The sequence below is a fragment of the Camelus bactrianus genome, chromosome 1, assembly GCF_048773025.1.
Source record: "Camelus bactrianus isolate YW-2024 breed Bactrian camel chromosome 1, ASM4877302v1, whole genome shotgun sequence".
NCBI lineage: Eukaryota > Metazoa > Chordata > Mammalia > Artiodactyla > Camelidae > Camelus > Camelus bactrianus.
This window is the reverse complement of record NC_133539.1, coordinates 109,102,257-109,127,117: the sequence shown is the minus strand read 5'-3', so window position 1 is coordinate 109,127,117 and position 24,861 is coordinate 109,102,257. Positions and strand designations below refer to the sequence as shown.

The window sequence follows — 24,861 nt, the reverse complement described above, 5'->3', positions numbered from 1 at the left end:
AGTGAGTGGGACCTGTGAAGACTAGACACAGCCCCAGGGAGGGTCTGGGGAAAGAGCTCCAAGAAGCCTCCACAGTGAGTCCCTGGCAGGCCGCTGTGGTAGGCAGACCAGGGCCAGGGAGCCAGGGCACTACAGGCGCCTGGGGTAGGGGTTGAAGGATGTGAGCTCCAGGGAGTCCTGGTCTGGAGGGCAGCACCGGGGATCCCTGGAGAGGCTGAGGGCGTCCCTGTGGTCAGGGCTGCCCTGCATACTGGGGTCACCGGCATGCTCTGGATCTGGGCGTTGGGGAGACTATTTCCTATACGTCCTATTCCTGTGTGTGTGTGTGTGTGTGTGTGTGTGTATGTATGTGTGAAGGGGCAAGTCCCTGTGCTTCCATCAGCCAGGGCCTGGGGAAGGAAGGAGGGCGTGCCCACTGTGTGCCAGGCTCCGTACACCTGTCATTTTATTCCGTGTTCACAACTGTCCCTGGGATTCCCCTCCCTGCCATTCACCCTGGCTGTGGTTGCAGACTGAGCTGCGTGATTATTTGATTAATTTCCATCTTTCCACTTGCCCGCAGGCTCCCCAAGGGCTGGGGTGTCTGTCCTTCTCTGCTCTGCCTCTGGTGCCGGCACAGCACCCACTTGTCTGCAGGAGTGACTCGGACAACCTTGGTTGAACAGACACCAGCATCCCTTTATGCTACCACATTTCAGCTCCCTTCCAGTGATCCTGACGCCTCATGAAGGCAGAGGGAGGCCGAGGGGCTGCAGTGGGCTGACCCGTTAACTCCTGGCATTTACATGATGGGAGCTGGGTTCCTGAACCCACTCTGTCCTGTGGCTACTGGGTTTCAGGAGTCCTCTGGGCCACAGAGGGCAGCACAGGGCAGTGATTGCATGGCTGCTTCCCTGCTTGGAAGGTCCGTGGACTTGCCTTATCAAATACACATGAGGCACTGCTCAGAGGAGGCTTGCAAGGCCCCATTCCATCTGTATATGTTGTTGTATGTTGTTACCACCATGGAAGGACGTTGTAAATATTTTCAGCTGAATGTCTGATTGATGTCTTTCCAAAAAGAGTGGCAGAGCTGTAAGGAGAGGGTTTATTTATCTCTCTTTCACCATGATGGGCATCTAATTCATCCCAAATGTCAATACATCCCAAGGTGCCAATCCAGACAGAATCGAGGACTGTCTGCAGAGAAGGGTGGCAGCTGCCTCTTTCTCCTCGAAGGGGCTCAGACTGGCCCCACCACCGGGACCCTAGGGTGGCGGCCCACCATGGTCGGAGAGGGGAACCCTGAGGGTTTCCATACTGAAGCCGCAGCAGGGAGATTGTTCCCTGGGAAAATGGGGTCTCTTTGCTAGGCTTCTCATGGCCCCACCCCTCTCGGGTTCTTGCCAGTCCAGCCGGCTCTTGCCAGAGGCCCCTTCTGTCTCCCCTCGCGGCCTCCCCTCCCCTCTGGCTCAGTCCTCCTCACCCTCCCTTGTGTTTGGATGGCTCCCACTTCATTCTCATCAGCCTGTCTCTACTCCTCCCTGGTTGCCCTGGGAAGTCACTGTGTCCTCTTTGTCCCAAGTGCCAGGTGGAGATCTCCATTCTCCCTTGCCACTGCCGCCCACTCTGTCCAGGGGACCATAGTGTCTGCCTCTGCTCACACACAGTGTGAGTCTCCTTTTTGGGTGGGCCCACCTACTCCCCACCTGGAGAAGAACCGTGTCCCTTCCCTTGAGTATCTCAGTCTCTTTCTCATGGGCTCGGCCAGTGTAGGATGCTGAGTGGTTCTTTGCTTTTTGTCCCTCCCTCAACTAGACCATAAGACCCACCCCTATCTAGGGGACCCATCGCTCTCATTCTCTGCTGTATCCTCTACATGTGTGACTCCTTGGTCCTCACAAAGAAGGAGGTAGAGGAGATACCAGTAGGTGGTTACCATCGCTGACTCTTATACATCTCTTATGGGTAGTTTACAGATACCATCATTAGATTCTTTCTATCATAGCTAGGAAACTGAAGCTTGGGGTGATTAAGTTATAATAATGAAAGCATTTGTTTTTGGTGCTTTGGGTAATGCAGTCCACCCACAGTCCTATGCACTAACTCGCTCTAGCCCCGTTCTGCAGATGAGGAGGGAGGGAGAAAGAAGTGGCCGCTAAGTGGTGGGAGTGGGACCTGGACCCTGACTGCCCACACCGATGCCCTCTTTCCACTCTGTGTGTCCTCCTCCCCAGCCTCCCTCCCTTGGGCAGCGAGTACGTGCTCCCAGAGAGCAGAGGCCAGGTGGTGGGTATGGGTCCCAGAGCCATGTCCCCTGTAGGCATCGGGTCTGACAGCAACACATGCACCTCCAGCTGGTTTGGTCCCCATGCCACTGTTTGAGAGCAGAAGTGATGGTAAATATTTAATTGTGCTTCCACCATAACTTTCTGCCAGAACTCTCAATATGCTTTATAAATGCAAATGAGTACTCTCTTCTTCTCCAGGGAGATGTAAACCTTCTCAGATCACTTTAATTCAGCCCCCACCAGAGTGTAATGCCATAATCAGGAGCGCTCCGTGCCAGAACACAAACTGCCCTTAATCATACTGAGTGGATGGTTTATGGTCTTGTGGTCTTCCATCTCCGCCGCAGGCAGGATGCAGAGAGATGCATTCCTATTGCTGTAACTTCTGTCCAAGAGGGTGGATGGAAGACATTATTTAGAAACAGATTCAGTGACAGCCCTTGAGCAGGAAACCATGATTATAATCAAGTCTTCGATTGTATTAATGGGGTTAACAAAACAGACCAGCTCTTGGAAGGTTTAGGAGTGAAGGCTGACTCTTACTTTTGATTCTGGACTGTATTTCCCTCCCTGCCCATATCCTCTGCGTGTTCCCTGCTACTTCAACGTGATCCTGAGGTTGGAGAGCGCCACTATATACATTGCTTTAGGGCTTTGGTGGCCTTTGGCTTTATGAGCAAGGACCCCCATCCCAGGACCACAGCAGAGTCCCCGGATGCCCAGATCTGTCTGCTGGGCGGCAGGCTGAGAGTTGAGGCTGTCAGCATCAGCGTGGAAGGCTGCGTGACCCTGTAGGAGCCACTATACCTTTCTGCGCCCTGGTCCCCAAGTCTGCCAAATGGGTTCAGTGACTCCTGCTTCAGGCCCACCTGGCGAAGGCATTTTAATCAAGGAGATGAATTTCTTCAGGGCCACGTGGAGTGCCTTCTGAGAAGTGTATTATGTAAATTTGGTGTGTCATTATGATCATTATTAGTGCTGTGAAGTGGAGACGGGGGAGAGAGGGAGGGCTGCTCGGTGCAGGGATCGGCCTCCCCAGCTGTCAGAAGACCAGAGGAGAAAGCAAACTTGAGAAGTCTGTACCAGTGCTTGCGTTCCTTCAGATGTGCATGGGCCACGACTCTCCAGCCAAACCCAAACTTAAATAGGCAAGAAAGTCCAGCTGGCTGTATTTGTTGACTCTCCTGTTTGCAGTGTGAGCCCCATTCCACTGGGTTACTCAGGGTGCAGGCAAGCTATGCAGTGTCAGTGGAAGATGGTGCAGCACTGACCTGTTAGCTTCTGTCCACACCAGCACCTGTTGAGACACCGGACCCTGTCTGACCCTTGCGTATAGTCCATGCAGGTCACCATGGGGTGGCTCTGGGTCCCCTTAATTAGACCTCCCTCTGTCTATCTGGGCCATGTCAGCCTGGTGTGGTCGCTCCTGGCTGGGATGCTGGGTGACCAAGGTCCAAGGTTGAAGTCTTGTCACCCCCACAGACTCCTACCATCCCTTCTCTGGGGTTGAGCACCGGGAGACCAGAGCGTAGGCAACCCCCTTTCTCAACTCAGCTCCTCATTTGTCACTCTATTTTCATTCCCTCTGTCCTGCCAATAGGATGACTTTCTTCCAAAACCTTTGGTTTATGCCAAGAATCCGTTTTCCTAAGGGGCCCAGGACTCTGCATTCTGCATTCAGACTTCCTGTCTTCTGCCTGAAACAGTGAGCAGGGAGTGGCTGTTCACATGGGGTAGGGGGATGCTCAGGAGAAAAGAGAAGCGAGAGAAACCAAAATAACACATCATACATATTCCCTGTGCCCCTGCTTGTTGAGCACCTGTGCAGCTAGGATGGGCTGTGCCTGGACCTTTGATACATGTCGTGGGACATTCAGGTGGATAAGACCCCTCTGCTAGCCTCAATGGCACCATTATGTGATTTAAAAAGGTGCTGCTCTGGAACATTGGATATCCACACGATAAAATCAATTGTATATTTGACTCATAGCTCCCACCTTAAGCAAAAATTAACTCAAAATAGATCTTAGACCTAGGTAGGAGAAAATCTTTGTGATCTTGGGTTAGGCAAAGATTTCTTAGATGTGACACCAACCATAAAAGAAAAACTGGGTAAATTCTCTAAAATTTAAAGTGTCTACTTTTTGAAAGACACTGTTAAAGAGAGAAGCCACAGAATGTGAGAAAATATTTGCAAAGTGTGCGTCTGATAAAGGACTCGTATCCAGAATATATAAATAACTTTCCAAACTCAATAATAAGAAAATAACCCAATTAAAAAATGGAAAAATGTTAAACAGACACTTCACTAAGAGAGATATACAGGTGACAAATTATTGTGTGAAAGGATGTTTAGCATCCTTCTACATTAAGGAAACGAAAATTAAAACCATAATGAGATACCACTACACATCTATTAAAATGGCCAAAATGAAAAATGCCTGATCATGCCAGGTGTTGGTGCAGATGTGGAGGAACTAGAACTCTTCATGCAATTTCTTTCATGTAGGGGGTAGGGTATAGCTCAGTGGTAAGGTGCTCACTTAGCGTGCACAGGATCCTGGGTTCAGGTCTGCGGTACCTCCATTAAAGTAAATAAATAAAATTTAAAAAGAATTTGTCTCATGTAGTTGCCAAAAACTGGAAATGCCAGATGAATAGGTAGACAGAAATGTCATCTCTCCATACAGTGGGACACTATTCGGCAATAAAAAGGAATACACTATTGATACAACGTGATCAATCTTAAATATGCCAAGTCAAAGAAGCCAGATTAAGAAAACAGTATGTACTACATGATTCCATTTATGTAAAAGTCTAGAAAATACCAATTAATCTATTCTATATATGACAGAAAGCAGAGCAGTCACTGCCTGGGGACAGTGACAGGCTGGGGCAGGGATGGGGGAAGAAGGAATTACAAAGGGACAGGGAATTTCTGGGAATGATGGCTATGTTCATTGTCTTGATTGTGGTGATGGTTTCATGGGTATAAATAGATGTCAAAACTTATCAAATATTATGCTTTAATTATGTTTATTGTATGTCATTTCTACCTCAACAAAGCTGTTAAAAAAAAAAAAACCCTAAAAACGAAGGGGTTTTGGGTTTACAAGTCAGAGCTCTGATCCGCCTTTTGGGAAGAGTTTCCATTGAGAAGTGGGGTTTGACAACAGTCAATAATAGAAGGAAAAGGAGAGGAATAAAAAAAGAAAAAGGTACCCTGTGTCCAGGACACTTTACTGCTGTCTGCCAGAAAACAGTTTTGATGAATATCAACTCTGTGATCCACATAGTGCCTGGCGACCTCTGTGTGTGAGCTGCAGCCACCCGGGAGCTCCTGGGAGCCACAGCCAAGTCAGGGCGTCTGTCTCCCTCGCTGGCCAGAGGGATTGTAACCAGGAAGCAGGTCCCTGGGGTCTGAGATGTGCTTTTGTGTTCTGGGTAAGGCCTTTGCCAAAGCTGCGTGAGCCTCCAGCAGAGTCTTAGGGAGGGGGTGGCTGTGTATCTGGGCTCAGGGGCAGAGGGACCTGCAGGAAGGCTGAGCGTTGAGGCCAGAGGAGCTGAAGGGAAATCACCCAAGAGTAAGTGTCAACACGGATGCTGGAGGGAAGGCAGAGGAGAGTGGTGGGGAGAAAGGATAGCAGAAGGGCGAGGGTGGAGAGGCAACCCAGTAGGCAGGGGAGGACGGAAGGAGGTTGCCGAGGAAGGCTGGAAGGAAGAATTAGATTTGGCTACTGGATCAACACAGCCTGGGAAGAGCCGGTGATGTGGACGTGCGGGAAGAGGATGTGGGAAGAAGCCACGTCTTGGGGGAAAAGTGATGAGCGGGCAGGTGACTTCACCCCATACAGGTGGCTTGGGGTCATTTGGGTAGAGACTTAGCATCAGGAGACCTGAGGTCTGTGCCCAGCTCTGCCATGAGCCGTGTCGTCCTGGCGGACCTCTTCCCCTCTCTGAGCCTTGGGCTTGGTTGAGGGGTCCAGGACTCCTAACACTGACATTTACAGTTATAAGTAACTTCATGAACGTAAGGGCCACTGTCCCATAATTCTTCTAACTTACCAATTTTTCTCTTTTTGGTCTGCAGAAACTTTAATGGACACCAGGACAGCTACTGCAGAGCTGGGCTGGACAGCCAATCCCGCATCAGGGGTGAGTGTCAGATCATCCATCCTTCAACCTCACTGGGTAGTTGTGGGGCCAAGGACGGCTTTGGGGAGCAAAGCCTGATTTGCCCCTTTGGGTGGTGGAATACAGGTGTGAGTCCACCGCCCATCCACAGAGGCGACAGCAAGGCTCGTCATCCTGAGCGGCTCCCTGGTGCGGAGATGCAGACCCTCTCTGGATGCAGCCGTCCAGGTGACTAGGGTGTGCCTGTGGGACTGAGGCCAGTGGGCACTCAGGCAGACAGACATCTGTGTTGCCCATGGGACCACAGAGAGGGCAAGGGCTTGAGGAGGGGCTGGAATTCAGAAGGGCGGAGGCTCTCTTTCACCTGAAATTGCCTTAAAGCAGTGTTCTGGATTCATTAGTTCACTGGCCAGACCCTGTAGCTATAGAGATGAAACAGTCTGGAGGAGCTCATGGCCTCCAGTGGGATCCACCATGTTCATGAATAAGCTGAAGTACATCTTTGTAGCAGTGGAAAGATGACAGGCAGGTGTGGGCACAGAGCTGGGAGTGAGCACTTCGGAGGGAGACAAGAAGCCTTTACCAGGAAGGTGCGTGCAAGGTGGGTTTTGGAGGGTGAGTAGGAGTTTGACAGGTAGTGACTGGAGAGTCTGGAAACTCCTCCCAATAGGAGGAATAGCTGGTTGAAAAGGATAGGGTCATGAAAAGATGTAAGAGGCAAGAGTCTATGTGTATGGAACATGGCAGGGTGTGGGCAGCACTGAGATGGGGCTGGGGTATGGATTGGCCGTGGTGGGTGTGCAGCACTGGAACCGTGCTGCTGAGCTGGCAGTTTGGACTTACCCTCTAGGGAATGGATGGGTCCTGGGCAGAAGAATAAAACAGGCAGGCTTGCCGACAGGATTGTAGAGAACAGTTGAGAGAAAGGCGTTTAAGAGGCTCTTGCAGCTGTCTTGGGTGGGTCAGAAGAGGGGAATTAAAACGGGATACTCAGACAGTTTACAGGAAACCAAGGGGGAGGCATTGGCAACATTTGGCAATGGATGGGCTGTGGACGGAGCAGGGGAGGAGTTTAGAATGAGATTCATGTCCCTAGCTTGGGTGCCTGGCTTGTGGTGGGGCTTCATCATGAAGGGAGAGGGCAGGAGGAGGGCATGGACTCTTAATCCCAGGAAGGGGTGAGGTTAGCAGGAGCAGGATGGGCTAGGCATGCCTCCTCTCTCCTTCTCTGCCTTTGATAACCTCCAGCCCAGGACCCAGTGTGGCTCTGCACCCCAGGGTGCACGTCACAGCCAGTCCTAACGTTACTGAGTCCAAACTCATTCTGCTTGCCGCATGACAGGCCAATAAATTGGGAGACAAGATGTTGGGGCAAGGAATAATGACTTTATTTGGAAAGCCAGTACAGTGAGAAGATGGGGGACTAATGTCTTAGAGAACCATCTTACCCAAGTCAGAATTCAGGCTCCTTTTACACAAAAAGGGGAAGGGGTGTGATTGGTTGTTGCAGACTTCTTGGTGTCAGAATCCTTTGTTCTCCCAACTGTCCACAAAGGTGAGGTCATGATGTTCCTGTAAACTTCCAACAAGACACATGTTATTCTCAGTTCTGCAACTTTTTATCTCTATGTAAAGGGAAAAGTGTTCTACCCTTAAAGGTCAGAGCCTTAAGAATGGGCTGTCCTGTGTATTTCAGGCTCTAGGCGACATTCTTTTACAAAAGGTGCAGAACCAGCATGACTAAGCACAGGAAACAGCACAGGGTTAGAGCTGAAGGAATAGCTCTAATATGGAGTTGGATTTATTCTTCTCTATTACGCTGACACGCCCAGTTCTGCCTCAGGGACGCTCGGATTCAGGGCCCAGGGCAGGATGTAGCCCCACCCCTGCATTCTCCCCTGAGTTTGAACTTTTCGCTGCCCCAGGGGCAGGCATCCCATCTTGGGGCAGGATGGCGAGGTCGTGGATGAGCTGTTCCTCAAAGCAGGGATGGGAGCAGGAGCAGATCCTGCCCGCTCTGACAAAATCCAAATCCTGCTAGGAACACTGGGCAACTGGGGCACCCTACCCACTCCCACTCGGGACTTTATGCAAAGGTGATGGGGCGACAACTTCTCAGGTGGCCTGCATATTAAGAACTTGCCACTCTTAAAAATCACGTGATTGTTTAAAGGCTTGCATGCTTTCTCACAAGATATCGACGTGATGTATGGTTAATTTTTCCCTTGATTTTTGTACACACCACCTGTCTTCTTTAAACTTCTGATCTCCTTTTCCAGGGAAAATTGTCCTTTAGGGAAACATTCAAAGTCAAATAATGCCCTTTAGAGACAGTTGCTTGGTGGCCTATCCCCAAAGCTCTTCTCGCAGGGACAGAGAGCCGGGTAGTTTCCTGATGCCCTGAGCAGTTTCTGAGCCTGTCTGCTTCATGGCAGGAGGGTCAAGCTGGCCCTTGGCCTGGGCGAGAGGGCCGATCAAGGACTTCGCTTTCATCCAAGCCCTCTCCCATCTCCCTCTGTTCTTATCCCAGACAGTTGCCTCTGATTCTGTGAACACACAGGTGACTCCCAAGTTTGTCCCTAGCCCAGATCACATATCCACCTGCCACGTCTTTCACTGGCTGCTCAATGTGGCCTGAGCAGAATTCACCCTTCTCTCCTTCCCCCACCTGCACACGTGGGCTCCAACTTAGCACATCGTGAAGGCCAGAAACCAGAGCCGTTCTTGACTTCTCCTCTCTCGTCTTCGGGCCTCAGCTCACTCGGCCCATCCTCAGGCTGCCTTCCTTGTGTCCCCAGCCACGCTGGCCTCGCCATCACAGGTCATCTCAGGACCAGGGAGCTTTTCTCCATGGTTCTCTTCACAGCTGCCGATTTCACATCTCTGTGTGTCAGTACTGGACCCATCACCACCCCTCTCCCACTTTGACCATACTGTGACCTCTGTGGTGACCAGGACTCTGTATCTTTGTTCACCATCGGAAACTCACATCGAGTTCATTACCTAACTCAGTGTGTATTTGTTGCAAGTTCCTGACTTGAGCAAGTGGATGGCAGATGGTGTCATTCCTGGAGATGGGGGACACCGGAGGAGGAGCACGCTTGGGCTGAAAGAGACTGAGTTCAGTAGTGACCTGTTGAGTATGAGGTGCTTCTGGGGCACTCTCGGCAGGGGCGCCGTCAGCTTTTGACTCAAGGGCAGTGGAACCAGAAGGCAGCCCCACGTGATGGGAGGCAAGCCCAGGGTATGTCTGCGGTCTCCCAGGAAGAGTGTTTGGAGGGAAAAGAGGTGAGAGCTTTGGATAGGTAACTTGATCGGAGTGTCAGGGAAACAGGAGCCAGAAAGGGAGATGAGAAGTGGCCTGGGAGGTAGAGAAAACCAAGAGGCAGTCTTCTCACAGGAGCCAAGGGAGAGTGGGTGAAGGAAGAAGCGGGGGCAACAGTGACAAGTACTATTGGCGTTGACTGTTTCCATTGCGCTTGGTTACAAGGACCCTGTTGGTGACCCGTGTGGATGCTTTCAGAGGGACCAGAAAGCAGGGCTTTGAAGGGTCAGCGGGAGGTGAGGAGCTTCTAAAGGGAGGGAAGACAGCAGGGGAGCTGGAGGGAACAACAGACTGTGGGCACCTGTGCCCTTCAGGGGCTGGGATTTCTCTTCTATTGAAATGACAGAACAGAGATCAGATAGCCTCAGAGAGATGCGGGGTTGGTGACAGAAGCCCTAAAATAGAAAAGTCTTCCAGCTTCCTGACTTCCTGCCTTCTCTCTGAGGTTGGAGGCAAGTCTCAGAGAGTCAGGGTGGGGAGTTCTGGGTAGCGGGTTTGAGGCTGGTGGAAAGGGTTTGAAGACTCTCTCGCTGCTGGGGAGTTGGAGAGAGGCTGGCAGGACGTGTTTGGAAGGAACGTGGCTGGGGTAAGGGCCTAGCTGAGGTTGTAGGCTGTGACCCGTGACGGTCCTGACCTGCCGGCCTCTTTCAGGTGTGCCTGGTCGCGGTGTGGCCGCTGAGTCATCCTGAGTTATGGTTGTGCCAGAATCGCGGACTGGGAGGGTAAGGAGCTGAGGGCTTTGGCGAGAGGAGGTTGGCATCTGGCAGCGTGGCATCTGCTGACCAGAAGAGTGAAGCCAGCGAGGACCAAGCATGGTGACAAAGTCCAGGGGCCCAGCTGGAGGTCTCAGCGAGACTGGAGGAGGACCAGAGGCCGTGGCCTCGCTTCGGGGCTTGGATTTAAGACACACAGAGCACTTCTGGGTGATGGAGGAGTCTGGGGAATGGGGCCAGAGTTGGGCATCTGAGAAGTCAGGAGGCTGGGTGGGTGGTCCACATTTTCCTGGGATCCAGGGTGGGAGGAGATGGGGATGCCCACCCCAGAAAGGGGGCAAAGGCAGTTCCTGCAGTCAGGGTACCATGTATGCTTAAGACAGAGAAGGATGGGCGGGTTTTGTTCTGATAGCCTGTGGGTCTCCGAGGAACTGGCTTGACCTCACCCAGAAGAGGCATGATTCTGCCAGGGGCCCAGCTGGCGTTGCAGTGAACCCTATCCACAGCGCGTGCCCACAGTGAGGCGGGCTCCCCAGGGAGAGGCCGGGAGACTTCCTTTTATGGGGTCACCGGGTTTCTTTACCACTGTACTTGAGGACTGCCCACCCACACGTAGCCCGCAAATTGTTTTCAGTTACATGGCTCGAAAGTGGATCATAATATTACATGTCAAAAACAAAGTATTTATACTCCAATGGCAAAGTGTTGCTTATAATCTAATTGTGGCTTTAATTTAAAGCCTTTAGGTTTAACCTGAATCAGAGGCCACCTGGTGAGCAGAGGGAGAAAGTAACAAATGCCAGGGAGGGGCTGAGTGCCCACCAGAGAGCATCCTGGAACCCTTGCCCATGACCCTGCTGACCCCTTGCTCCTCCCTTCCGTTACTTCTCCCAAACCCTTGCTTCCAGCATTGCTTCAAAAGGGCCCTGACCTTCACATGACAGGAGCTCTGGGCAGTGGGGTTGCTCAGAGAGGTCCCAAGGTCAACACTGAGGCGGGTGGTGCCCAGCCATGGGTAGCGCTCGGGAAGCGCTAGTCTTCGTGGCTGCACAGTCCCCTCTCAGCAGGCCGCCCAGTTTCTGGATGCTGCCTGGCCCTCTCCCCCCTTTTCCTTTTCCCCTACCCTCCCTCCCTGCACCACTCTCTGTCCTTCAGGTGTCAGCTCTGTTCTTCTTCCCCAGGGAGCCCTCCTGGATGCCCACCCCCACCAGGACTTTGCGGTCGGGCCCCTTCCCAAAGCAGAGGGCTTGGTGTCAACTTCGAACCTACCATCCTTCACTTTGTGAGCTAAATCTGTGTCGATGTGTGGTTTCTCTCTGAATGGAGAATGAAGTGGCTTCCTCTCTGTCCCTGGTGCTCAGCACTGGTCCAGCAGGGGCCAAGCTCCAGTAAATGTTTCTTGGCTAAATCAGTGAGCTACTTCCCTGCATCCTCAACCCAGGGTTCTGAACTTAGGAGATGCTCAGTTTAGTTTTATGGTAGCTCAGCAAAATGTTTGCTGTAACCTCTCAAAACCCAATTGATTTTCAGTAACTTTTTAAAGAGCTTAATTAGTGATGCAAATGAAGCCACCTCTCCTGAGATGAGTATGAGGGAGGAGACCAGGACACCCCTGAGAAAGTCCCAGTTTGCTTTCAGGCAAGCCTGAGTCCCCCCGAGAATGAGGCTTATTTGACTTTCTTGTTGGAACCCCAGGCAAGTTCTTTCACTCTCCCAGAGTTTTGCCAGGGCCCACGGGCTGTTTGCACCTGGGCCGCTAATGGCCTCTGTGTCTGTGGGACACGTGACCTACCTGTAACATCTACCTGAGTTGTCTCCAAAGGGCGTTCCATGGCCTTCCAGATTCCAGCTCCGTCTGTACTGCCCTTTGGAACCCCTTGACGGCCTGTGACGTACTCTGTTTACTACTTTAATATTGGCAAATCTGCATCATGGGACATGGGGGTTGATAAAGGAAAGATGGAAAAGGAGTCTGGAGCCAAGACTGATGAGCCTTCAGGATGAGCTGCGTGTGTGTGAGCATGTGTGTGAGCATGTGTGTGTGCATGTGTGTGTGTATGTGTCTGTGTGTCTGTGTATATATGTGATAGTGTGTGCATTTCTGTATATGTGTACATGTGTGTATGTGTGTATATATGTATTGCATCTATATTTGATGCGTATGTGATGTGTATGTGCATATATGTGTGTGCACGTGTATATATATGTGTGTATATGAAGTTAAATAAGCTGATTTCACCTCATGCCTCTGTAGGCAGGCAGTTCTCAGAGTTCTGGAAATATCTTAAACGACGGGAGGATTATTGGACTAAGGGGAGAGCTTCCGGGGAGGCCAGCATGAAGGGAACAACACTCATGTGGGTGCCTGTGTCTGATAAATGAATTCCCCACACGAGGTGCAGGCCCATGTGAGTGGCACCCTGGGGCCTTACCTCACAGCCACTCCTTGTCCGCATGGGGACCCTCCCGACCGCCTCCCCTCTCCCTGTCTGCCAGCTCCAGCTGCCCACATCGTGGGAATTAGGACAGTGTGCTCAGGAGAGAAATCTACTTTAGTAACACCCCGTTCATTCCAAGGCCAGGCAAAATCAATTGAAATTTATCTGGTCTGATGGATGAGAGGCTTATGGAGTCCCAGTGAAGGTTTCAGGCCTTGGCATCCAAGAAGCCGGCTCCTGTTCCTGCTCTGCAGCTCCCTGGCTCTGTGGTCTCAGGCCCATCGTGCAGGCTCCTTCGGTCCCTGTTTCCTCCTCTGCTCAGTGGGGTAAGGATGCACACTTGCTCCACATATGAAACAGTGTTGGTAAAATGTTTTCCTGGGTTAGCTCTTAGGAAGTCTTAGCGTGGTACTAACCCTCTGAAGGCCTAGATTTTCTCTTTTCTTCCTCTGATGACTCAATCATGCTAATTAAGACAGAAAAGCCTGAGCTAAATTAGGCAAATCCAAGAGACATTTAGCTCTGGGCAAGATGATTTTGTGAATGGAGTTGTACGGGTTTTGAGTTTCTGGCCATGCCAGGGGCAGGCAGGCAGAGGGGGGTGGCTTCGTCATCCTTTCTCAGACCGGTGAGGACCTGGGGGCCTTTGACCTGGTGACATTGCTGGGAGCCATGCTTTTGTATCAGTCAGGGCTTCCTGGTGGCTCGTGACAGAAAAGCACAAGTGAATCTTAAAGGAGATATCTGGGCTCCTGTCACAGAATGATCCAGGGGCGGATGTGGCTTCATGTAGTTCCAGATCCTTAGGATCAATCTCTGTCTCTTCCCATTCCCTTTCTCCTCTCTCTACTCGCCTTGTGTTGGCTCTATTTTGAGTCTCCTCTTGGTCGTAAGAAGGCTGCAGCAGCTCCAGCCCTTACAACCTCATCCTTCCACACCCCCTAGGTAAGAGCAAACACCTCCTTCTGGTCCCCCCAGCAGAAGCCCTGGAATTAGCTCTGAATGGGCTTGACTGGCTCAACTTGACTCCCACCTTGCCCAGATTCAGTCCCTGAATCCAGGACATGCAAAGTGCTGCATGCTTGGTACTCCCAGGTCCTATGCTCCACTCTTGTGTTGTGCTGAGCCTACCAGAAACCTTGGACTGAAAACCTGGAGGGAGTCACCTCCCAGAAGGAAGTGGGATATAGGTACCAGAAAGCTGAATAGGTGCTGGGCAGGGAACACAGCCAGGCACACATCAGTCCTTACAACAGCCCCATTTTACTGGTGAGGAAACGGAGGCAGAGAACCGCAGTTAAGTTGCCTCTGGGCACATAGCTAGAAAGTGCGGGTGCTCACATCTACCCTCCTGCAGCGTGCTCTCCTGCCCGCCACGCTGCATCCTCTTTCCTAGTGAGATGCTGGCCTGCCCGCTGCCGCTGGTGTCTCCAGAGGGTGGCATCTCCAGAAGGAACTTCCAGCTTGAGTTGGCGAATTCGGGCTCAGTATCTAAAAGGTCTTTTCTCGCAGTTCAGGATGCGGGTGATTTCCTTTCCTGAGCTGTTACCCAGGAATTAGGACTGCTCTCTCCCCGGGAGGGGCCTTGCCTCCCAGCAGGCGGGCCTCTGACCGCCCTCCTCCCTCTCCCCTCCCCTCCCCTCCGCTCCCCTGCCCTCTCCAGGTAAACCCCTGAGATAAGTCAGAGCTCCCACCCTGGGCCTCCCACCCACTCTTTATCTTTTTCTCTCGCTACCAAAAGGCCTGTAATTAGGAAACATTAGCAGGCTCAAAACAGCTTTCATACCTGAAACATCCTCTGTAATTGCACTCAGCAGTGCTCTTCCCCGGCTATTAATGTCACTTTTATGAAGCAATGAGGAACAAAACACCCCGAAGCACTTAAAACATTTTTTTTTTAATATAATACGCGTCTTTTAGGAATGGAAGTTTAAAATCATCTGCTTGACAGAGACAGTGATAGACAAAGGTCTGGGGGCTCAGGACAGGGCCATGGCGGTGGGGCCCTGGGGAGATGGAAGGCGGTCCAGAGGGTTCATGTGTTGCTCTGGGAAGAATGACAGCCTGGCGGGGTGGGTGGGGGCATTGGCTGAGGCTGGTGGGTCCCAGGGGAGGAGAGGTGGGCTGGGCAAGGGCACTGTTCGGCCTGGCTTCACATTTGTGGTTGCTCCTGTGTCATGGGGCTGTTGTGTGAGCTCTTTTGTGGGATGTCTGTGCCTTTGATGGAGAGATGTTTGAAATATGACAGATGACCACTGTCACTGGGCTTCCTATTAATTGTCACATTGAGTAGACTGTCAATGACTACACAGGTTGCAGAAATACACCAGGTATGACTGTGTGTTTGCTGGTTGGGGAGGGCTGTGGGTGGAGGGAGACAGAGAGTGACTGAGGGAGAGAAGACTCCCTGGCTTGCCATGTTAAAGAAATTTGGGAGTCGTGGTGGTTCACCAGAACCTTCTGCTTGGCAGATTTATTTTCTTGCTCTTGGAAATGGCTCACAGACTCATTCATCAGCAGAGCAGGAGATATTTGTGTCTGCAGAATCTGGGAGGGAACACCACAGGTCACCCAGACCCCCTTCTCCCTCTCAGAGGCAGGCTTAACCCTCATCTGGCCGGACAGACAGGTGTCTTTTCTCTAAAATCTTCCCGAGGAAGGTGGTCCCCCTGAGCCTGGAAACCATTCTGCTGGGATGTGAGTCTGGAGGACCAACTGCCTCATGACAGCTCTTCTCAGGCTGAGGTGGCCCTTGGGGCCCTGGAAGGAAGCAGGTGCCCAACACGGGCAGTGGGAGGGAGCTGAGGGGGTCCACAGGGGATCGTTGTCCTGACAGCCTGAACTCACAGCTCCTCACTGGTCTCCTTGGTGAAGGAAAGAAGTGTATTATTGGGGAGGATGGAGCATTTGAAGGGAAGCGAGGCAGAGTTAAGTGGCCTGGAAAAGATGGAGAGGAGGAGAACGGATGGAGACAGGATGGGTCAGAGTGGGCAGAAAACAGATGGTTCAGGAAGGGCTAGTCTGGCTTCAGTGGGAACAGGGCAGCACTGGGATATACCTTCAGCCTCACCTCCAGCTCAAAGTGTTAGAACCGTGTGGCCTACATCCCAAGGTACTTCCGGTAGCATCAAGGGGCAAGCCCAGGGTTTGGAATCTAATGTGCTGGGTCTATTTCCGTTTTCCTCTACGTTCTTTAGCTTCTCTGAGCCCATCTTCTGCCCCTATCACGAGGGTAATGGAAGATGGTATTTACACAGTGGTTAGCAGCATACACTGTTTACCTTCTTTGTAAGCTCTAGAGCTCAGTCCACACCATTTGCCCTGTGACTAGTCCTGGTGGTTCCAGTGACTCTTGCTTGTGGGACTGACCTTGGGTGTGATGAGAAGGGAACTGAGGAGGGGGACCCTGAGATGCGAGGTCAGCTTTCCAGCCTCTCTGTTAGGCTGGGGCTCGTGCGTGAATGCCGTCAGAGGTGCTGTTACTGACAGTGCGATTGTTAGTAACAGTGATCACTGCTGCTGCTCCTCGTTGCTGTTAATTCGGTGCCAGCGGGGCACCAGGCACTGACATCACTTGTATCACCTCGCCGAGTTCTCACCAGGACCCCGCAAGCTGCGTGGTATTTCTCCCATCTTACAGTGCATCTTACTGGTCCCAGGCCTGTGTGACCACAGAGCTCACCCTTGTACTTCTGTCCCTGGATGAGTGTGAGAGAGGGATCCCAGAGTCACAGATTATTGAGAAACCGGAGAACAGGGGTAAAAAGAGACAAAGGTTTCCCAGTTTTCTACAAAAGGAAAGGATTGGTTTGAAAGCCCTGTGCCAGGAATTGCTTTTTAAAGCAAGCTATATGGGGAGGGGTGGGGCAGGCGCTTTGTGGAGTTTGGAGGCAGAGAGTAGCAGGTCCAGGAGGAGACTTAAGGGGGCGGCCCTGCTCCCAGAGCAGGTGAGGCCTGGCCAGGGACCCAGAGCGGGACACAGGTGGTTCCTGGGGTGGGCCAGCTCCGGGGTGATGGAGGAGCCTGTGGTCAGCTCCCGCCTCCAGGGCTTGGCAGATGCTCAGGAAATGAGGACTCCGGGGACAGGAGAGATGGGAGGGGCCTCCGTGAGCTGCTGTTTCCCGTCCAGCCGACTCCGTGCCAGTTCTGCTGAACCAGCCCCTCCTCCATTTGCGGTGCTCCTCCGCTGATAGGATAGGGGAGTGTCTAGTCATGACAGCCTCATCTCTATGCATCTGTCCCCACTCTTCCTGGTAGAGACAGGCACATCCAGCACATTTCCTGGTGTCACAAAGGACAACTAGCTTGAAAGATGTTGGAGTCCAGATTCAGGCTTGCCTTGCTGAGTGAGAGCTGTGCCTTCAAACTGACATGGTCAGTGGTAATGGTCCATGCTTGGGTTTAGGTACAAACAGGTCACTGTGGGCAATAAGTCAGGGGTGACCCAGGTGGGCAGTGCCTCTGGTGGTGGGGGCTTGCGTGTGGCTGGCTGCATGTTCACGAGGACTGATCACATGATGCAGGTGCAGAAAAGGCTGGACTGAGTTGGTGGTATTTGGAGCAATCCAGGTGCAAGTCATGGGGCACGGTGACCCCACTGTGTGCTGTGCTGGCCTGAGCACATCTGTTACAATGGGCTTATTCTGGGAGCCGAGTTTTTAAAGGAACAATGGAGAACTTGGAGTGCGCCTAGTGGGAGGTGGTACCTGGTAGGGGTGATGCCTACTTGGGGGGTGATGCCTAGCTGGGGGGTGATGCCTAGCTGGGGGGTGATGCCTACTTGGGAGGTGATGTCTACTTGGGGGGTGATGCCTACTTGGGGGTGATGCCTACTTGGGAGGTGATGCCTAGTTGGGGGCTGGTGCCCAGAAGGAGGGATGCCTGGTCACGATGGCCAGTGATCATGTCATTTAAAGAATGTTGGTAGACCTGGGAGCCTCACCCCAGAGACAATCTGTAGTAAAGTCCAGGCGGCAAAGGCATGAGCTCCAAGTCCTCCCCAGGCTTCCCAGGACCAAGCTCCAGCAGCCACAGTCCCAGGAAAAAGTCCCCTGAAGTGGGTCACACTACAGTGGCCACATTCCCACAGTTGGGGCGGAGACAGGATGGAGGGGGAGTGTGTCGCCTTCCCAGGCCAGATTTGATTTTCCTGCACCCTGAGAACAGGAATGATGCCAAGAGCTCTGCTAGGAAGGCCAGTCTCTTCCTCCCCCGTGGCTTGCTCCCTTGTCTCCAGGACGGCTCCAGCAGGCCACAGCCAGCCTGGCCCATGTGCAATCAAAACTCTGCACTCATGGGATGAAGAGCCCGTTTCCTCCGCCTTGGTGGAAGAATGGAAAATGCCATCAGTCTCTTCCAGGGGTAACTGCTCCCAATCAAAGGAGCCCAGGTCTGTCCGGGCAGAGCAGTACCAGGCTGGTGGAGTCGGGGGCCCGCTGCTCCCACCCCTGCCTCGTTCGACAAGGCCTTGTTGGGCAGCAGCAAGGACCACATTCAATCGACAGCTTAAGATAATCACATGTGTGAGGCACTGGGATAATGACAGCTGAATACCCTGCCACGGTTGCCATAGTGACCAGCCAAGCACTGCTTTGGTTCCCTCCTTTTTATTTTTTTTCCTTTCTTGTTTTCTGGGCCTCCTTGTTATGAGGCTGGCTGGTGGGGTGGGGGCATGAGTTTGGGAAATGGGAAAGAGGAGGGAAGCAGGAGGGGAGACCCAAGAGGGGCAGCCCATTATCCGCTCTTTAAATACCCCAGCTGGAGGTGTTTTAAATCTCAACAGAGACAGAGAGAAACAGTGTCTTAATCCTCAGCTCCCTGTGAATTATTTAAAGGGATCTTGTCAGAGGGATGAATTTGTCACTGTTTCAGTGTCAACAGCAGCAGCAGCTGTCATCAGGGCTGAGGACCCCACTCCAGGCAGGGCCTGGTACGATATGCTGCTGCCTGGTGGCGGTTGCGGTGGCCCTGGTGCTGCGGACAAGGAGCCCCTCCCGAGGCACAAGCCTGCAGTGTTTTCCCTGGCGTGCTGGCGGAGACCCGGGTGTGAAATGTGCCAGGAGGCAGAGATGCGAGCCATCTGGACCTCGGGCCGGGCAGGCTGGCCTAGCTCTACTAAGGGGGCTCCCACGGCCAGGAGCATGGGATCTCCAAGTGGAGAGGGGTGCTCACTGGCTGGAAGTAGGCAGAGCATATACCCAAGAGAGGGCACCCAGGCCAGCACCCCGGCTACCCACCCACCCACCCACGCACTCTCAGGCATGCACATGCACGCACACATATGCACACAGACGTGCATGCGTGCACACTCCGAAGATGACGCACAGGTGCGGACAGCCAGACAGGAGGGGGTCGTAGGTCATACATGTCATGGAAGGAGGGCAAGACTTTCAAGGAAAGAAAGATGCCTGGTGCTCAGAGAGGCTCAGCCCGCGTATCTGGAGGGCTGATGTCCAGAACAGCTGACTCACCGGGGTCTCTTATCCCGGTTGAAGTATTTTATGTGCCTGATCACATTTAATCCTCACGACTGTCTGGTGAGGTAGGGTTTCTGGGTATCCCTCTGGTAGAGGAGGAAACCGAGGTTCAGGGATGTTGAAAGAAAGACATGACCGTGTCACACGGCTGGGTCTGGCTGACTCCGTGGTCTGTGAATTGAACTCCTGGGCTAAGCCAGGGGTCACCACGACCTCCAGGGCTCAGGATCAGGGAGGGTGACCCCAGTGCTTCTTAATCCCAACCCTTTGTTAGTCAGCGCAAACCCCTCCTTCCAAGCAATCTGGATCTATTAGGCTTGGGGCCTTTTCTCTCACTCCCAGTTCCACACAGCATTTCTGACGTTTTTCCACCATCCAAGTTGCCAGCAGGATTTTGCAGAGACCCTTAGAGACTGCACTGGGACCCAGTGAGTATGTTTTCCCTCCTCTTTCCATGTTATCGTGTCCCTCCTCCTCCCCGGCTCTTATTCATCTCAGGGAGCAGGTGAGGAAAGACTGTAGAAAAGTTATCACTTTGGGCTTTTTGGAAGCTCTGGGCTCTCAGAAGCAGGGCCCACTCTCGGCCAGGCACCCAGCCTCTTGGCCCACGGTGTGGGCCGTGGTACCAAATAGGGGCCTCTGGTGTCCTCCCAGCCCAGCACAGCTGGGAGGTGAATTCAGCATGCTGGGAGGTGAGCTGGGGCTTGCAGCCCTCAGGGGAGCCCCTGAGCGAATGGCTGCCTTGCTTGGTCGCTGTACTAAATGGTCGATCCCTCTGGGCTTGTAGGAATTTATGCCCCGTGGACCACATTTTACATTTTAATTAGCCCTTGAGCTTGTCTAATATCGGAGGTCCTTCAGGCTTAGTTTACTGTCTCCGCAGGAGCCGTGTCCTTGGGATCCAGGCCGGGCCGGTCGGTGGGATGGCTTCAGCCCAGTGTGGGCAGTCTGCTGCCGGGAAGGGTCTCTGGGCCCCTGTGGGCTCTGGGCAGTCGTGTGCTGCCCGGGGCCTCCGTGGGCTTCTTGCTCGGAGAGCAGCCTGCTCTAACTGGGGGGCTGAAAGTGCGTCTTTGGGTTTCCTCTGACGGAGCAGTGCCAGGGGAGTTAGGGTCCCACGGGGCATGGTGGTGGTGACTGTTGGCAAGATAGTAGATTCCTTCAAACTAAAGTCTGTGCCCGGATATGGACAGCTGAACGGGACCAGAGCCTGTGAGCTGTGTCCGGTTTTGTCTCCTTGTGGTCTGAGTGGTGGCTGTCAGGGATTGCCTGGTTGAGAGAAGAGGTGGAGGGGGGTCCCTACTGAAACCTGCCCAGAAGAAGCCTTGGAGGTTCTGGGAGGAGCCCTGGGGAGGGGATGCCGGCTGTCTCAGTGGGTCTGCAAGGAGATCAAGTTCAGCTTTTTTTTTTTTTTCATTGAAGTATAGTCAGTTTATGATGTGTCAATTTCTGGTGTACAGCGTACTGTCTCAGTCATACATGTACATGCATATGTTCCTTTTCATATTCTTTTTCATTATAGATTATTATTTTTTAATGGAGATACTGGGGATTGAACCCCTGACCTCGTGCATGCTAAGCACACGCTCTGCCACGGAGCTATACCCTCCCCCCCCCCCCCCCCCGCTGCCCTGAGTTTAGTTTAGTCCCTATGTTCTGCTGACCCAAGGGCGGAGTTATTTATCTAAGGTGGAAAAGATGATTTTGACACTCTGATGCGTTAGCCAGAGGCGGATCCTGAGGTTCACATAACAGAGCTGCTGCCGCTGCGGATAGTAACAAGAATAATCGGTACCTAGTGAATGGTAGTTACGTGCAGGCACGGCCTGGATGATGTCTTATGTGATCTTTGAGTCCTTGTGACACCCTGCAGGGTAAACAGTATTCTGCAGATGAGGAAACCAAAGCTCAGAAAGGTGCGTGCGGTGGCAGATCTGTACTTGGCAGAGGTGGGGTCCTCCTGCCCCCGGCGACCTCTCCCGCCTCACCTCCTCCCAACTGCCCCCTGCGCTGTGCAATTTGGCAGCTACCCTGGCCTCCTGACTTTCTTGGCAACGTGCCAGGCACACTCTGGCTCCAGAGAGTTTGTTCTTGTTCCTGGAGCCTGGAATGCTCCTCTCCCATGTGCCCTTCAGTCTGATGGCTACTGAGTGTCATTCTGATCTTTGCCCAAAAGGAGACCTCTGACGACCCCACTGCCAGCTGTCACTCGTTAACCCCTTACCTGCTTCTCAGTAATGTTTGATGCTGTCCAACTTTGTCTTACTCATTTGTTTGCATGCTCACCCTCTGGTTTGCTTTATTAGATTGTCAGGCCCTTGAGGGCAGGGACTTTGTCTCTTGGTCACTGCTGGGTCACACCAACACCTAGACTACTACTGGGGGATGTAGCAGATGCTCAATTCTTCATTTTAAAAATGAGTTACATGAGCTGGGTTTGAAACAAATCAGAATAGCCTCTTCCTAGCCTCATAGAAGCTAAAAAGCCAATTTCGATGATTTCTGTCCTCATCTTAAACAGCAGCGCCCAGAGGAAGTGCCCAGTTACTATGATGCTGCGCCATCGTAGCCCTCGGGCATTCTGGGAGGGGCAGGGTCGGCCCTGGGGTTGCAGCAGTCCCGGGAAGGGCCAGCGATCAAAAGTTTTTCCAGTGCCCCCTGCTTGGAAATCTCTTCAGAGGCACAAAGTAGAACCAGCTCACTCTTAACTTCATTTTTGATCAGGCCATGTAATTTCTTAGCTTACTCCATCATCTGACTCGTCAGATTGGGTTCCAGATGCCCTTTGCCTGTTTTCAAAATCCAGATCCACCCTTGGAGGAGAAAAAACGTGTTAGGGTTTCTGAAGGTTGTTCTAGAAGGCAATGTAGATGGACCAGTGGATAGAGTTTGTGACAGTGGTTTTGAAGGAAAACTGTGTTTCACACACACACACACACACACACACACACACACACACACACACACACAGAGGCACTCCGGCTGTTCCCGAGCATCAGACCTGCAGGCTCAGACTCCCACAGGCAAGTCTGAGAAACTGAGATGTTGGAGGCACCTATGGGCATCTTTATCAAACATCAAAGTCCTGGTCTGAAAGCCTGAACAAGTACTTTCTAATGGGTGTCGTTATTTTCTTTATTATGTTTATCTCAAGGACAGGAGATCCACTGGCATCACTAATAATGCCCTTTCAAAGGCGGTTCATGTTCTGCTGGTTGTGCAAGGCTTCTTTCTTTGTCTTCTCCCAGGGACAAGTTAGCCTGGTGGCACCTGCTGTAAGTCCCCAGCTAAGACCCAGGGACTGAGGAGGCAGAAAAGTTAAGGAGCAGACCAGGACCTTGCTCATTCCTTCAGTCTGTCACTGTTTATTGAGGGCTAGGTACTGGGAATATCAGGAGGTCCCCAACACAGCCTAGCCCCCTAAGAGGCAAATCTGGGGGGAGAAGGATTTGGGACACTGCAGCAGGACTGCAGAGAGCAAGATGGTAATTTCCAGGAAGGGGTCAGGAGGTGTCCCGCCAGCAGCTGGATAAGTAAGTCTGGGCATCTTAGGGAGGTCTGGAATGTACCCCATGGTGGTTGCAGCCTTGTGTGTGGCTGAGATCACCCAGATAAAAAGTGAGAGGAGAGGGGGGTGAGGGTGGAGCCCTGAGAAACCTGTGGATTTCACGGGTCCCAGACATCACTGAATAAAAACGTGGTCACATAATACCCACATTGCAAAGCTAAATGCGTGGAGTTATTTCTCTGTTGACATGAACTAATAAATTAGTCAAAACCCAATTCCCTGTCCTCAAGGAGCTCACAGCCTGGCAGTGGAAACAAAGCAATTAACGAATAGTTTGAAACAGTGTATTATCAAATGCTAAATTGTGTGGAATGAGCTCAATCATGCTTTGAGCATCCAGGAAAGTGGTAGCTGAAAATTAACTGGGAAGATGTCATGGAGGAAATAAAACCTGAGCCCTGTGAAAGGAAGGGGCTGTGAAGAGAGCTGAGCTCTGCCACCCATCAGCTGCCTGACTCCAGGTCACTATTGAATGTCTCTGGGCCTCAGCGTGCCCGTTTGTCAACAAAAGATCTTGGTCGACACAACTCACTGTGGCTTCCAGCCAGATTATTGTTCTCTGGTTCCGTGTCTTAGAGGAGTTGAGTTGGGAGGATGAGGAGGTGGAAGAAAGGCATCTGGACATCATGGGGCAGAAATGGGTACCATCCCTGTGTGACGTGAGAGGACATGGTCTTGGCTTGAGCCCTGGCCATCTCTTGCCTGGTCTGCTCTCATTTCTTCTGACCAAACAGCAAGCCAGGGCATTAGTCCAGGTGTGAGGTCATGCCAACACCAGTGCGTGGCTGTGGAATGCAGGAAAGAGACCAGATAGGAACATTTTTCTGGAAGAAAGGGCAAATTGTGGTGACAAATTGGGGACGAAGTTGCCAGGGGCATACTGTTTGTGGATAAGAGAAATTGGGCCAGCATTGTTGGGTGTTGAGGTGTAGGCTGGAAACAGATAACAGATAACAAGGAGTGGTTTTCAAAAAAAGCTGTATTGAGGCACAAGTTGCATGTCATAAAATGTACTCATTTTAAGTGCACAATCCAATGATTTTTAGTAAGTTGACAGAGTTGTGGAATCATCACCACCAACCCATTTTAGAACATTTCCATCACCCGCCCCCAATTCATCATGTCCATTTGTAGTCACTCCCATTTCCAATACCGGGCTCAGGGAAATACAAACACTCTTCTGTCTGTAGATTTGCCTTTTCTGGACATTTCATGTCGGTGAACCATACAATATTTGATCTTTTGTGTTTGGCTTCTTTCACTGGGCGTCATGTTTTAGAGGTTCATCCATGTTGTTGCATGTACCAGGAATTCCTTCTCTTTTATTTCCAAATATTATTCCCTCATATGGCTACATCAAATCATTATGTCATGTTTTTCAATGGCTGCACATATTGTTTATGTGCTCGCTGGTTGGTGGACATTAGCACAGGGTTCTAGTTGTCATATTCAGGTCCAGTGCAGAGCTCCAAGGAGTGCAGCCTACACCCAGACTGAGGATGGATCCCAGTTGCTGAGTCAAAGGGTGTATGAGGTTCTAATTTTGATAAATAACACCAACTTTTCCGTAAAGTTTGTACCAGTTTGCTCTTCATCCAGCTATGTATCAGAATGTTTATCCCCCACACCCTCTCCGACACAGTGTGTTATCAAATTTTTGTCTAATGAAAAAAAATAAAAAAGTGTCACAATGCGTCTGATGACCCTTTCGATTATAATGAGTGAAGTTTAGCATCTTTTCATATCTTTACACACTATATCTGTTTCTTTTTATTAAACAGTTTGTTAACATTCTTTGCCCATTTTTCTATTTTATCATTGATGGATAGATCTTCTTTATAAATGAAGGGAAATTAACACTTTGTGATAACTTGCAAGTGGTCTTTTTCCCAGCATTCTTTCTTTTCTTTCTTTTTTCCTTTTGATTTTACTTAGTGGCT

The 24,861-nt window shown here is 51.7% G+C and overlaps 1 protein-coding gene across 2 annotated transcripts in view; it reads left to right on the top strand.

Annotated features, from left to right (window-relative positions):
• Window positions 1–24,861, top strand: part of EPHB1 (EPH receptor B1) — a 408,429-nt gene that overhangs the window by 116,899 nt on the left and 266,669 nt on the right. The window contains exon 2 of one of the 2 annotated variants that reach the window (XM_074370913.1): window positions 6,361–6,425. In XM_074370913.1, the coding sequence (XP_074227014.1) occupies window positions 6,361–6,425 (65 nt within the window). Of the gene's footprint in view, window positions 1–6,360; window positions 6,426–17,142; window positions 17,255–24,861 lie in introns of those variants that run through there. The other variant, XM_010947708.3, reaches the window with a different exon arrangement.